The sequence below is a fragment of the Strigops habroptila genome, chromosome 4 (genome assembly GCF_004027225.2).
Source record: "Strigops habroptila isolate Jane chromosome 4, bStrHab1.2.pri, whole genome shotgun sequence".
In the NCBI taxonomy this organism is placed as follows: domain Eukaryota; kingdom Metazoa; phylum Chordata; class Aves; order Psittaciformes; family Psittacidae; genus Strigops; species Strigops habroptila.
In genome coordinates this window covers 80,650,974-80,663,194 of record NC_046358.1, presented here as the reverse complement: position 1 = coordinate 80,663,194, position 12,221 = coordinate 80,650,974, and the positions used below count along the sequence as shown (strand labels likewise).

General features: G+C 47.4%; 1 protein-coding gene across 2 annotated transcripts in view; it reads left to right on the top strand.

Moving 5' to 3' along the window:
• The window catches only part of INTS1 (integrator complex subunit 1), a 28,993-nt gene extending 19,798 nt beyond the window's left edge, over positions 1-9,195 (top strand). For both annotated transcript variants that reach the window (XM_030481679.2, XM_030481678.2), the window contains exons 35-47: positions 406-524; positions 1,583-1,670; positions 2,289-2,515; positions 3,510-3,633; positions 4,121-4,254; positions 4,633-4,825; positions 5,094-5,221; positions 5,718-5,830; positions 6,396-6,509; positions 7,300-7,370; positions 7,893-7,984; positions 8,101-8,210; positions 8,620-9,195. In XM_030481679.2, coding sequence (XP_030337539.1) covers positions 406-524; positions 1,583-1,670; positions 2,289-2,515; positions 3,510-3,633; positions 4,121-4,254; positions 4,633-4,825; positions 5,094-5,221; positions 5,718-5,830; positions 6,396-6,509; positions 7,300-7,370; positions 7,893-7,984; positions 8,101-8,210; positions 8,620-8,735 — 1,629 coding nt within the window. In that variant the 3' untranslated portion in view covers positions 8,736-9,195. The remainder of the gene's footprint in view (positions 1-405; positions 525-1,582; positions 1,671-2,288; positions 2,516-3,509; positions 3,634-4,120; positions 4,255-4,632; positions 4,826-5,093; positions 5,222-5,717; positions 5,831-6,395; positions 6,510-7,299; positions 7,371-7,892; positions 7,985-8,100; positions 8,211-8,619) is intronic.
• Positions 9,196-12,221: the final 3,026 nt, after the last annotated feature.

Sequence of the window (12,221 nt, the reverse complement as noted above, 5' to 3'; positions counted from 1 at the left end):
AGAGGGAGTCTGGTGTGTCCTTCTCAGTGGAAGGCTTATGTTTCATCTTGTCTTTATATTGAAAGATAAGTCAGCTCTGTTCTTTTCAGGACCTTGAAGTGCATTACAGACACAACATAGTCCCATAACAACCCAGCCAGCTGTGTTTTCGTTGGTATGTTTTTGCAGACAGATCAGTAGCTTCTCCAGAAGTGCTGTGCCAAAAGTAAGACTAAAACTGAATCTCATGGCCAGTGCCATGTTCTACTGGAAAGTATTGCAGAAGAAGCCCTAAATCCACCTGTTGTCTTCTGTGCTATCTGCCTGCCTGGATCATCATCCTCCTGTAATATGCATAGTATTTCCTACATCAACCTTGCAGCAAGGATCCATTTCTTACATCTTCGCCTTGTTTGGTCCTTTCAGGCGGGGTCCCAGGTGCCCTCCTTCCGCCCATATCTCTTGGCACTTCTGACTCACCAGTCCAGCTGGACCACACTGCACCAGTGCATCAGGCTTCTGCTTTGCAGAAACAGGGAGCAAAGGTGAGTCTTGTTTTTTCAGGCCTAGGAAGGAGTTTTGAGTTGGGTGACTCATTACGTCAGGAGAGAACAAACAGAAGTTGAGAACAAGAGCTACCACGTTCCACGATGCATCTGCCAGGAGATGTAGTCCAGCCAAAAACAGGCTTTGTGAGAGGGATGCTATTTTCAGTCATGCTGATTTGTGTACCTTGATATAAATATTGCCTGCTGTTTGATGGAAGCAGCACATAAAGATTTGGCTGTGTTCTAAACAGGAAGTGCTAATCACTGGGTAATCCATCTAGCATTGCCCTTGTTGATAATCTTTATGAACATGGGGTTTGCAAAATGCCTTGGATGGCAAAATCACAGCAGTTGCTGCCTGGGCAGGCTCTGTTGCATCCTTTGGTTGTACTAAACTCCATTACCAGTCTTCCTCTAACCCTCTTCCTGGCATCAAGCTCCCACTTCTGATCTCTGGATCAGCCCTAGCTCTCAGCTTCTTATACCATTGCTCTCAAATACTGACGTACCACTGTAGTAGTATCTTGCTTAAACTTGTTACACTTAATGGACCAGGTAATGCTAACACCTAATAGCAGTAATTCAGGACATGACTAAACTAGCAGGACTTCTAAAGCTGGTAGTATTTCAGTTTGCTAATTATTCTGTTATTAATCTCTTGCTCACTAACAATTTCATTCATTTCTGCAGTCCAGGATAACAGCCAAGATAGGATGTTCTGTTCACTGGGACAATAAGGTCACTGGTCTAATTGTGCTAATGGTGTGTGTTGATGACCAACTTGTGGTGCAAGACTCCATGTAGCTGCAGGCTTGCTGAATGCCATTTGTTCAGCTCCGTACCCTGTGCTGTGCTTATTGAAATAAATATTTAGTCATAATCTGGGAAGAGAACCAAACCCCTTCGTGGGACTTAATGGATCCTATTTTTACATTTGCAGATGTTTCTTTCTTCACAGTGCTCAGGATGTTTAGAGACATTACCATGTGTTTGTATGCTACCCAAGGGCTGTGTTGTCTCTAATTGCAAATCTGTCTTCTTTTGTCTTCTGGTAGGTTTGACCCAACTGCATCCTTGGATTTCTTGTGGGCCTGTATTCACATTCCTCGGATCTGGCAGGGAAGGGACCAAAGAACTCCTCAGGTAGTGGTTCAGTTCTTCCAGGATTCCTCTCTGGATGGATTTAGAGGCAATGCTTTCACAATACCTGATTTTTCCCATGGCCAGGAGGTGGCTGGAGTGATAAAGGTGCAGCATGCCAAGTTTGCTGCCTGTACCTCAGCTGGTTACTTAGCTGCTCTGTTCTGTTACATATTACAGTGGCAATTTTGAGTCCAAAAAGCTGATATGAACACACACAAGTTTGCCCACTTGGCATGTCCCCTGCAGCAATTGCCACAGTGTCTGTTAAAGATCTACGGGCAAGGCTTACAGTGGTGAGCAAGCTAAAACCTAGTGTGAGGTAATTCCCATCTTACAAAGAAAAGGGTGTTGCATCTCTTTGCCATAGAAGAATTTCTTTGGTTTGGTTTCTGACCCATCAGAGATGCTGGGATGCAAACAAATGAGTTCAGAAGTAGAAGACGGGTAAAGAAGTTTCATCTGAGGCTCTGAAGCTGCTTTCAGAGCTCTAGATATGGGTCAGTTCTTAAGTCTAGTTCTAAGAGATGTTGCATTTCAGTTGGGGAAGGGCTGACTAGAAGGAACTAAGGATCTAGGGATTTGGTGTGGATTCATTTTGGGTTTTCTCTTGCATTACAGAAGCGCCGCGAGGAATTTGTGCTCCACCTGAAGGCATCAGAATTGATCAGCATGGTGGAGCTGATCCTGGCTGAAGCAGAAACCAGATACCAGAACACCGAGGAGGCCTCCTGCACACTCATCCAGTCTCGACTGCCTTTGTTGCTCAGTTGCTCTCATGGGGACCTTGAGAGCATCAAGAAAGTAACGGAGTATCTGACCAGCTGCATCCAGCAGTGGGGAAGCAGGTGGGGTGGCAAATGGGGAGCACTGTCTACTGTAGTTCTAGTTACTTGGGCATGGGCAGCCAGGTAATGATGAGACTTGCTAGCATGTCTTCATGAAGAATGTTGTGTTCCAGTGTCCATACGAAAAGTGCATGCTGTCCTCCCAGAGGTTTGGGAGAATAAGAAGTCATTTTAAGTGGCACTTGGACCAGGAAGGTGACTTTCAAAGTGAAGTTTAAGGGCCCTTTTGCTTTTAGGACATGAGGCTGAAATGCTTGCCATGCCTGGTTTTATTTTTTCTTCTAAGACAATAGTTGTTTTTAATTACTGCTTCCTTATGTGGGATTTCTTGTCTCCTCAACCCTTGAATCACTGCTCATAATGCATCCTACTTCTGACTATTATGATTGCTCTCAAAGCTGAATGGAGACTAGATTGCTTCCTAACAGCTATGTTAGCACTGCGGGAAGAACAGGAAGATGCTGTGTTTGTGGCAGTGAAACAAACTGACCTAATTCTAACCTCGTTTATGGTGGTGTTAGAAAAGATACTGAGTAATCTCAGTTGCCACTGCATTGTACTGCCTCCCAGTACAGATTGTGCCAGGGTTTTATGGAGGGTAGGTGTGTAGAGAATATGCTGGGTAGTCTGAATAGTTGTGATTCTGACTACTCTTCCAGTTGGGATGGGGTGACCATGAGTCCCATGTGCAGGAACTCTTCACTTGAGATGTAAGCAGAGCTTTCTTGTCCTGTGCCCCTTTATAGCTGCAGTGTTCTAACTCCAGATGGCCTAATGATGGATCCCCATAGCCTGTGGATGGATCCCTATAGACTGAATGATTTGAGTAGGTCAGAAGAAGCAAAGACTGAAGAAACACCGGTTCAGATTAGTGGTGGCTGCTCTTTTACATGGTCAGTTGGCCATATGCAGGAAGGCTGTTACTAATCTGATGGGTCTGAGATGTTGGAACTAATATAGTAACCAGTGGCTGACATTTCCCTTTCTCCTTCAGCTCTGTGGGAAAATGCTGCCAGGACCTTCTACTTCAGATATACCTGCAACTACCTGAGCTCCTTGTGCCTTTGCCTGAAATGCTTCTCACCAGTGAAGGAGCCAGAGACAGCAGCACTTGCAAGGTAAAGTCAGAGGAATAGGAAAGCCCCTTTCTAGTTGTATACCCAGAGTGGATGCTATCTTGATGGCCAGAACAGGCATCAAGGACTGCCAAAGGACAGTGCTGCCAAAAAGGACAGGACTGGCAAAAGCTTCCTGGGTCACTTGGTTTCTTTACTTTGCTCCTCTGTTGCCCTTTCCCTGCATGCACCCTTAGGAGCAGAGGGTTCAAGTCTGGTTCATTTTGCAGTGTCCTTCTATAAAATAGTATAAGCTCCACAAGCTTCTGTAAAGCACAAGTGTGCAGGCATTGGATCCTGCTTTGATGTCTGTAGGGACTGTGGACTTCAGATCTTGTGCCAGCTGGAACGTTGCTCGCAGATTCTGCTTGAAAATAATTTCTGTAACCCCCCTCTATAGTTGGAAAGGAATTGGGAAACACTGCCGAAGAGCCAGGGGCTTGACTGTGCTTTAAACTTCTTAACTGTGTACTCATTACCTTTCTTCTAGCTCGATGCCCTGGTTCACAGATTCATTAACCTCCTCGCAGACACCAGTGACTCCAAGTCATCAGAAAGCCGTGTGTGGGATGCCAATATGGCCTGCAGGAAGCTAGCTGTGGCTCATCCCATCCTGCTTCTTAGGTACTGCTCTCCCCTTTCACACTGTGTGGCTGGAGTTCATTGAAAAGTATCCACCCGTGCCCTAGGAGGGGAACAACCTTGCTGCAATCATCATGATTGTGGCAGAATCCATGTTCAAGGGCAGCAAAGTGATACCTCTTATAGTGAGGCAGCGCCTCTTTTTGGCTCTGTGTCTGTTGAGTAACAGTCCTCTTGGAATTGGAGACTAGAGAACAGAACATGGGTGGGAAATGGGGCTTGCTGATTCTATGGATACAGGGATGAAATCCAGAACCCTGGGAGAGGGTAAGGGACGATTCCTTCCAGGAACCGAGGCGTAACTTGTAATTGTTTCTAGAAAGAGGCTAGATCCGAATTTTCTTCTGTTTGGTGTTTCAGGCACTTGCCAATGATTGCAGCACTGCTGCATGGCCGTGTTCACCTCAATTTCCAGGAGTTCAGGCAGCAGAACCACTTGACCTTCTTCCTCCACGTCCTGGGGATCCTGGAGCTGCTCCAGCCGCAGGTCTTCCAGAATGAGCACCAGGCGGCACTATGGGACTGTCTCCTGTCCTTCATTCGCCTGCTGCTGGTAGGAAGGTCCCTGCGCCCCTTCCACGTTCGGGCTGCCTGCCACTAGATGGAGAAGCTTATGTAACACAGGGCCAGCCCAGCTCCCTTCTGTTTGGAAGGAAAACTTTCATATACCTAAGAACAAGAAAGTGTATCGAGTACCTTGGAGATCTTAAAGAGGAGGCAGAAGATAAAGCTACTCCCTGGTACCCCAGAGGTGCAGGATGGGGCAGTGCATCACTATTGGGGTTTTTTTGTTAACTCTCATCTTCTTGATCCTTTCTCAGAACTACAGAAAATCCTCACGGCACCTGGCTGCCTTCATCAGCAAGTTTGTCCAGTTTATCCACAAGTACATCACATGCAATGCCCAGGCAGCTGTCTCCTTCTTGCAGAAGCACTCGGATCCACTCCAGTAAGCTTCCTTACTCCAGTAGCCCATGGTTAGCTCATGGAGAACTTGCACAGTCATGCTGCCATGAGCTAAAAGGACAGAAGACAGCGCATGGATGTGACAAAGTAGCTATTAGTATGGCACTTTGTCACCTTTAGCTCCGTTAGGTCGCTGTTGAGATGAGCAGCATATCTCTTCTTATAGGTCAAATCTTAGCCCAAGGAAGTCAGATAATGATTTCAATTCACATAATGGCATAAACATCCTAGTGGGGCACTGTAGTTCCCTGCAGTCACTTCCAGAGGGCGAGCAGGAGGGTCTTTTCCCTGAGTGGTGGCTGCAGGGTCCCACCTGCGGATATGGAGGGAAAAATGCATTTGAGTTCCAGTTATGATGAAAGGAAAAATCTTGTTCCTTCTTCTGAGAAATGGTTCATTTTAGCATACATACATGTGCTGTTACTTCTTCTCATGCCCTTACTGCTATTGAAGGCTAAATGTGACATCTCTTCCTCCAGTGACCTATCATCAGACAACAGTGACCTCGCAATGCTGAAGTCCCTCCTGGCTGGGCTGAGTCTGCCTAGTAAGAGTGGCATCTTGGATAGGGGCTCTGATGAAGAGAAGGATGGTGAGTCTGAGTGGGGGGAAGAGTTATTCCAGCTGGTGAACCTGCGGTATGTTTTGGAGCACAGATGCTTTTATGGGCTGTGTGCTGTGCTTGTTCGTCTCATAACAGCCCAATGAAAGGGTATTTGGAGTGGAGAATGGCACCTGTATACTCAACAGTTTGGAACCAGCATTTGGGATAGGTCAATGGTATGATTATTGGAGCAGAAGAACAGTTCTTAACAAGGGCAGGTTTCATTGTTGTGAATTTTGCCTTCTTCAGCCACACTTAAGGATTTACCTGTCAGGAGACTCTAAGGGTAAATCCACTTCTCCACTGTTTACAACTTGCATGGGAAAATTACTCAGTATTGAAACAGCTCAGGAAGGTTCCTTCTCTTTGTGTCAGCTGAGGGGTACCAGAAGATGCAGTGATGCTATGGACAGTGTGAAAGCCAGGAACTGTATTACAGTGTTGCTGGTTGGCTTGTGATACACCACTGTACTGGTAGGGAATACTGGACCTGTCCCCCTGTTAAAGCCACACAGACTATGGGGAGTGACCTGTTCTCTTTCCTTCCCCCCAGATGAAGCATCAGCCGGCTCTCTCCCCCTGGTCAGCGTGTCTCTCTTCACTCCTCTCACACCAGCTGAAATGGCCCCATACATGAAGAGACTCTCTAGAGGCCAAACAGTTGAGGGTGAGTGAGGACCTGCAGCGCTGTACAAAGATGCAGGGCAAATGCAGGCATATGCCAACCCTGTGACTTACCTGTCAGCTACAGGCTAGTTTCCTGTTTCAGTCTTCTGTTTGGAAGTCTCTAGTAGTTAGGATATGGTTTTGTTATGGATGAACTTTTCCATAACCTTCCGTGACAAAGGGTGCTTATGATGCTGTTACCACTTAGCTCAGCAGTGCTGCAACTGGCTGTTTTGGGGCTCTTCAAGGATCTTATAAGTGCTCTGGGAGACAGTATGAGTAATTCAAGCAGCTCATCCCCAAATGGACTTCATGCAGGAAAATTGTATTAACCTGGCATACGGGAACAACATGCCTTTTCTGCAAGGGTATCTGAAATTGCAGGAGTCCAGTGTTCAGACCTAAGTTGTGGTGTTGGAGTGACAGTTTTCCTTCCACACTAGAAATAAGGGTAAGAAATCCAGCATGGACACTTTTTTTAAATAGTCTTTCTGTAAAGATCTTTTAGTTAACTTCAGAAGAAGGTGTTCTGGAATTGAAACTTCACACCCCACTTCCTCCCCTGCTTATGGCATGACAGTGCTGGTGACTTCTGGCTGTGCAGGTTCGGATGCGCTGATCTGGCATGTGACCTACCTGTTCTCATCCTTTTTGAAGAACTGTCTTTATTACACTAGCTCTGTGTGCAGGTGGGAAAACTTGACTGCTTGGGAGATTGGATTTGTAGGGAAAAAGATCCTTTGCTGGATCAGTGAATTAAGTCACCCCTTTCAACCTGTGTCTTCCACCAGACATCCTGGAGGTGCTGACAGACATTGATGAGATGTCTAGACGGAGGCCAGAAATTCTCTCCTTTTTTGCAGTGAGTATTAATGTCTCAAACTGCCACTGGAAAGAAGAGGTTCATTTCACCAGAGTCTGTGTTGCACAGCCAGCTTAAGTACTACCCTTCCTCTGCTTTTTGGGTGGTGGTTGGAGCATCATTTTCAGTTAGGCCTTCTGACAGCAGGCAGTATTTGCTTCCTACCGTCTTCGCTGCATACTGGGTCTGCCATCATCCACTTTAACTTTTCTTTGTCAGAGGAAGAATTAACCCTCCGTCCTCTTCCCAGTACCGGGGCAAGGAGAGAGCAGAACAACTCTGTTGAAAACACTGGAGCCTGGGGAAAGCTCAGCTGACCCACATGGAATAAGATTATGGAAGGATGCTTTAAAGTATTCAAAAACAGGATAATCCTTCTTACAGAGAGGGATTTCCTGGCTCAGCTAGTACCTGCTGGATGTATGTTGGGCTGGATTGGTGCTGGAGGGGTAGTAATGCAAGTCTGAGGAGTGTTTGCTCCCTGGGTGGCCCTGTGATCCTAAGTTGTGCATCTTCTTTCAGACAAACCTACAGAAGCTGATGAGTTCATCAGAGGAGTCCTGCCGAAATCTGGCCTTCAGCCTGGCTTTGCGCTCCATTCAGAACAACCCTAGGTGAGGACCACTGGAACTCAGGCTGTCCCGAGCCACTGATGGGCACTGGCTGCCCATCTTGAATGCCTGTTGGTGGTGATCTGGACTATACTGACACTGTCATGTTTTACTCTCAGCATTGCTGCAGACTTCCTTCCCACCTTCATGTATTGCCTTGGCAGCCGAGACTTTGAGGTGGTGCAGACAGCACTGAGAAACCTGCCTGAATACACCCTCCTTTGCCAAGGTAAGTTGATATCTGCCACTTTTGGTGCATGCTTGGCCTCACAAGGGTCAAAGCTGGGCTCCTGTGCTGGGAACAGCCTCACTGGGAAGCTGCCAAGGGTCAGGGTTGCCTAGACCAGGCCATCAAATATGCAGGTGATCTATATCAGTAGTAGCTTTGATCTGAGCATCACAGGGGAGATTTATCATAGAGGCAGGAGAGGCTTCCTTGGAATAGATTTGCTCCCTTAGAATCTTCTGAGTTGTGATCCCTTGTGTGATCACATACCCACAGAGCTGTGAGATGGTTGATTGTGCCATGTTCTTATGGCACAACTGCAAATGTTCATCCCCGTGTTTGTTGGTGGATTGCTCTTGCTGGTATGTTGGAGCTCTTGGGTCAGTCCTCACGCTGTCTTTCCCATTCACAGAGCATGCAGCAGTGTTACTGCACAGGGCCTTCCTGGTGGGGATGTATGGCCAGATTGACACCAGCTCTCAGATTTCAGAGGCCTTGAAGGTTCTGCACATGGAGGCCATGATATGAACACGTGGTTCAGGGACCTCCAGTTCCAGAGGAATTAATTTAACTGGACTCATCAGCTGCGTTGAAGCCCTGTAAGAAGACAGTGTATTTCAACCCGTGTGCTGGAGGATCAAAGAGGTGATGTAGCAGGCCAGACTGCTGGAAAAGGATAGTGTGCTGACTGAAGAGCAGAAAGGGGCAATCTGGCTAAGACATTATTGCTCATCTCCTGAACATGGTGCCAAACAGGGACCACTTCCTTCATGGGGTCTTGGGGCAGTGGCTGTTGGTTTGTTGGTGGTTTTGTTGTGTCTCCAAGAAGGCAGAGCTGCTGGGAGAGCTGAAGGGAGCGCTGGCCCTTGCACTTGAAGTCTGCACTCTCTGTGTTGGAGGGAACATGCAGATCTGTGCAAGGAGAGAGACGATTTTGTTTTCCTGGGATGGGTGTTTGTTTTTTTAATTAAAATTCTCTTTGTTTCCATTGTGCCTTTCTCTGCTCTGTAGCTTGACATCCCTCTCAGTGTTCTTCAGCCTCTTATTCTAGACAAAGCATCTCTGGAAGACCTGGCTCCATAGCCAAATGCTCACAGAGCTATCTTGGCCTTTTACAGAATGTGTGGGAAATGGAAGAGGTTTAGAAAGATCAGTGAGGTGTCATAGGTGAGTTTAGTCAGCACCAACTGCTGACTAAAGGATGACTTTTAAGAGGTTCTTAAAAACAGCTACAGAAAACTTCTTGGTACATCTGCAACCATCCCAGCAGCTGGCTGCTGTCACAGTGGAGTCTTCAAACAAGCAGCTGGGTTTCCTCTTTGGGATCCACCAGTTCCTACCTGTGACTCTTCTGACCACTGCTGTCTGGTCCTTGTGTGCTGATAGGGATGGTGGCTTACTTGCCAGGTGTCATTTGAGGACAGAAGGGGAGGCGTCTTCCTTCCCTCCACTCCAGAGAAATAACTGCCATGTGTATTTGTTCTCCAGTCTTGCTTAATTCTAGTCACCAGTTTGCTCTCACGTTTGTTTCTATTTCTCTGGCACTCTACTTCATTAGTAGAGAATTTGTGTAGTATTCTGGAGGAATGTTATAGATAGATAGCTGTAGACAAGTCTGTATCTTCTTGCTGGTAGCAGGAGTTGTGACCTCATGGGTGGAGAAATACCATCCATCCTTGCAAATGAGGAGTACCACAGCTGAGCCCTTGTGCTGATCTGTGAAAATAGGAATGAATGTCCAGCTGGCTTTGCAGAGAGGTGGAGAAGAAGAGGGAGAGATCTGAACCTCCCATCAACCGTAAGTAGCCTTGCTTTTAAATAAAGAGATTAGAGCCATCACTTAAGAATGCAACATGCTTCCTTTCCTCAGCAGCATCTGCTTCACATCCAGAGCCACTACTGTGGCAATTAGCTACATATAAATTATGTGGAGGAACAGCTGAAGATCAAGTCAGTGAAACGGTTTTCCTGAGGGGCTCAGTGACAGCAGGATTAACGCCTGTCTAAAGGGTTCCCAGTGAGATTACTGACTCCTCTTACCTCAGTCCCTTATCAGACATCATTAAGGCACTGCTCTGTTTGTCAGAGCAGGGAAGTGGTTCTTTTGGTGCTGCTGTGGGCCTAGAGCAGCTGGGAACTTATGGGACTGGCTGGAAAAGGGCTTTTCACAGGACTTTGAATAAAGGAGCAAGGATGATGTCTCAAGGCTTAACCACACAAAGACAGCGAGTCAAACAAAGTAGCGGTGCTTTAGTGAAGATCTTTCCTGTATGTGGGGCTTTCTAGAAATCCTGCTTCAGGGCTCCAACTAGAAACATTTATGGATAAAAACAAGTTGTATGTCTGGCCCCAAATTCTACTGTTTGGTGATGCCTGCTGTGAGCACACTGGCTCCAGAATGCTGGGTTTGGAGGACAGGGCATGCTTGGATGTTGGCAGAACAACTTGATGACCCTTCAGATCAGGACAGCCAGTTTTTTGCAGGGCAGTGTGAAGAGAGAGATGTTTGAGAAGGTGGAAGGAGCATCTCTTTATCATCATCAGTAGAAATCAGCTTCTGGGAGATCAGGAAACAAATTCAAAGGGAAGGAATGTGGGAGGAAGTTACTCTGCAGAACTGTGCCTTCCCATAGATCTCCCAGTACAGAAGCATCTGTGACTTCTTGATTTCTCTCCTTTTTGCTGTATTGAAGGTTCCCACGATGAATTTGCTCTGCTGCCACCCTCTGCTTGGAAGCAGTGGAGCTGAGCAGGTTGCCCTGGCTTGAAGCACGTCACCAAAGCCAGATCAGTGCTGAGAACAGAGCTGTCAAGGGGTGCCTGGCTATGCAGACAGCTCAGGGCAGGAGCTCTTCCCTCCTGTCTGAGAAGGCAGCCGTGACAGCTCTAAAACCCTTAGCAATGGCGTTACTGATGCCCTGACACTCGCCCGCCTTCTAATCTGCGCTCTGTAACTTTCATCTCTGCCTGGCTGAGCACTTTGCCTCCTCCCATCCCTGCTGAGCTGACAGGGGTATCCTTCACGGGTTTGCCAGGCTCCTCCTGGGGGCTGGAGCCATCTCTGTCTTCAAGCAGAGCTGGTGGAGAGGAGCGCTGAGGAGGTTTGCAGGATTGTTCCTGGCCCACACTGTGGAGGTGGTGGCATGGTGCAGGCAGGCTGCAGCACAAGAGCCAAAGCTTGGGAGGAGAGGGATATGACATCTCACCCATGTTGTGATGGCAGTCAGGCCAGGTTCTCTAGAAGCCCAGCTGCTTCCCCTCAGAGATGACCAGGTCCCACCTCCTGGTGGGAATCAGGGGATCACAAATCCCCTGCAAACACCAGGCATCTTTTGTGATGGTTTCCTACCACAAATTTTTTCTCTCTGCTGCAAAGATCAAATGTTTTTATGACCAGGTGTGGCAGCCTTGGGAGGGAGATGGCCATTTGTCCAGCATGCACATGATGGACCTTCACTGCCTCAGCTGTAGGCATCTCTAACCTGGTCATACCATGTTCTGCCAGGTTCAGTGCAGGACATAGAATCCATAGAATCATAGAATGGTTTGGGTTGGAAAGGACCTTAAGATCACCTAGTTCCAACCCCCTGCCATGAGCAGGGACACCTCACACTAGACCATGTCACCCAAGGCTCTGTCCAACCTGGCCTTGAACACTGTCAGGGGTGGAGCATTCACCACTTCTTTGGGCAACCTGTTCCAGCACCTCACCACCCTCACAGTAAAGAACTTCCTTATACCCAACCTGAACTTCCCCCGTTTAAATGTAAACCCATTGTCCCTTGTCCTATCACTATAATCCCTGATGAAAAGTCCCTCTCAGCATCCTTGTAGGCCCCCTTCAGATACTGGAAGGCTGCTCTGAGGTCATGACTAATGCATGCTTCTGACTCAGTGGCAGCTGCCTCTGGGGCACACTTGGTGCTGGGAAGCTGGAAGAGTCCCAGCACTGAGCTCAGAGGCAAATCTGCCCAACCTGCTACGTCAACAGCGGAAACACAGGGAGAGGTGTAC